The sequence below is a fragment of the Atta colombica genome, unplaced genomic scaffold (assembly GCF_001594045.1).
Source record: "Atta colombica isolate Treedump-2 unplaced genomic scaffold, Acol1.0 scaffold38, whole genome shotgun sequence".
In the NCBI taxonomy this organism is placed as follows: domain Eukaryota; kingdom Metazoa; phylum Arthropoda; class Insecta; order Hymenoptera; family Formicidae; genus Atta; species Atta colombica.
Genome location: NW_017259490.1, coordinates 4,442,475 through 4,443,535, shown reverse-complemented (window position 1 = coordinate 4,443,535; position 1,061 = coordinate 4,442,475). Strand labels below are relative to the sequence as shown.

At 37.0% G+C, this 1,061-nt stretch overlaps 1 protein-coding gene across 3 annotated transcripts in view; it reads left to right on the top strand.

Annotated features, from left to right (window-relative positions):
• Window positions 1-1,061, top strand: part of LOC108690881 (UTP--glucose-1-phosphate uridylyltransferase) — an 11,186-nt gene that overhangs the window by 2,621 nt on the left and 7,504 nt on the right. The window contains exons 1-2 of one of the 3 annotated variants that reach the window (XM_018198405.1): window positions 176-227; window positions 633-850. The exons of 1 other annotated variant lie outside the window; for it this stretch is intronic. In XM_018198405.1, the coding sequence (XP_018053894.1) occupies window positions 773-850 (78 nt within the window). In that variant the 5' untranslated portion in view covers window positions 176-227; window positions 633-772. Of the gene's footprint in view, window positions 1-175; window positions 228-578; window positions 851-1,061 lie in introns of those variants that run through there. One more of the 3 variants, XM_018198404.1, reaches the window with a different exon arrangement.

The window sequence follows — 1,061 nt, the reverse complement described above, 5'->3', positions numbered from 1 at the left end:
TATATATATATATATCTCCTATGAAATCGGGCATTTTTACTCAAGCCAGCGAATTGCGAGCATTATCGAATAACCAAATCAAATTCTAAATAGGCTCAATTGATTTTCTTTGCCATTTCGGATATAATAAATAATTTGTTTTTCGAACTAGTGTGTAATTTCAAGTAACGTGTCTAAATACATCGATTCTTCTTATTCTTAAATAGCTTTCTAATTCCTCTAGAAAAGTCAGTACCAAACACGTCTTGTATAGATAGCAGAGTCTGGCCACGGGAATTTTGTCAAAACAAGTGTTAGAAAAAAGCGTGTGCGTGCGTGCATATGTGTGTGTGTGTGTGTGTGTGTGTGTGTGTGTTTATACTATTATTTAATTGTATATGATACACAATGTAAATATTTCTTTTTAATTTGTATAACTATCTTACTTATTCTAATTTGAATTCTACTGAAGTTAACAAAAACGATAAGCCAATCAAAAGTTTGTTATTCCGCAGACAGACTCTGTTATAGAGAGTAGGTTTTGACGTTCATTCATGAGTATTATTTGTCCTTGTTTAACATTTGATAAATAATAAGGATATAATAAAGGTAAATAATTTTACGAGCGTCAAGTGAAATCCTTACGCATCTAGAATCCAATCCTGTATAAACAAAGAAGATTTCGCGCCCGAAAAGAGACGTCCCGTATCTTATTTGACCGGACGTCACGTGTGTGTACGCATTTACATCGTGTTTGGTGGAGCGCGCCTTGCCGCCGATCGTCGCACGCGCGATGTCACAGTCGCATTCCACGATCGTCAAGCGTCCGTTACGCCCGTACAAAGTGTTGCACATGGAGTACCTGTTGCAAGTAAGTGATAAACATCGCTGGCTTCCGTGCGCGGTCTCTCCACTGGTCTCGATCGCGGGAATTTCATTTTGGTCTTATTTAAGTTCGAAAGATTCTCGATTACTTTCCGACAAAAAAAAATTTCGCAGCCGAATTAGATCAATATTATATGTGCCCGTTTTTTGTCATACAATTTTTTCAAGTTTGTCGATTGACTAAGAACAAAGAGGTC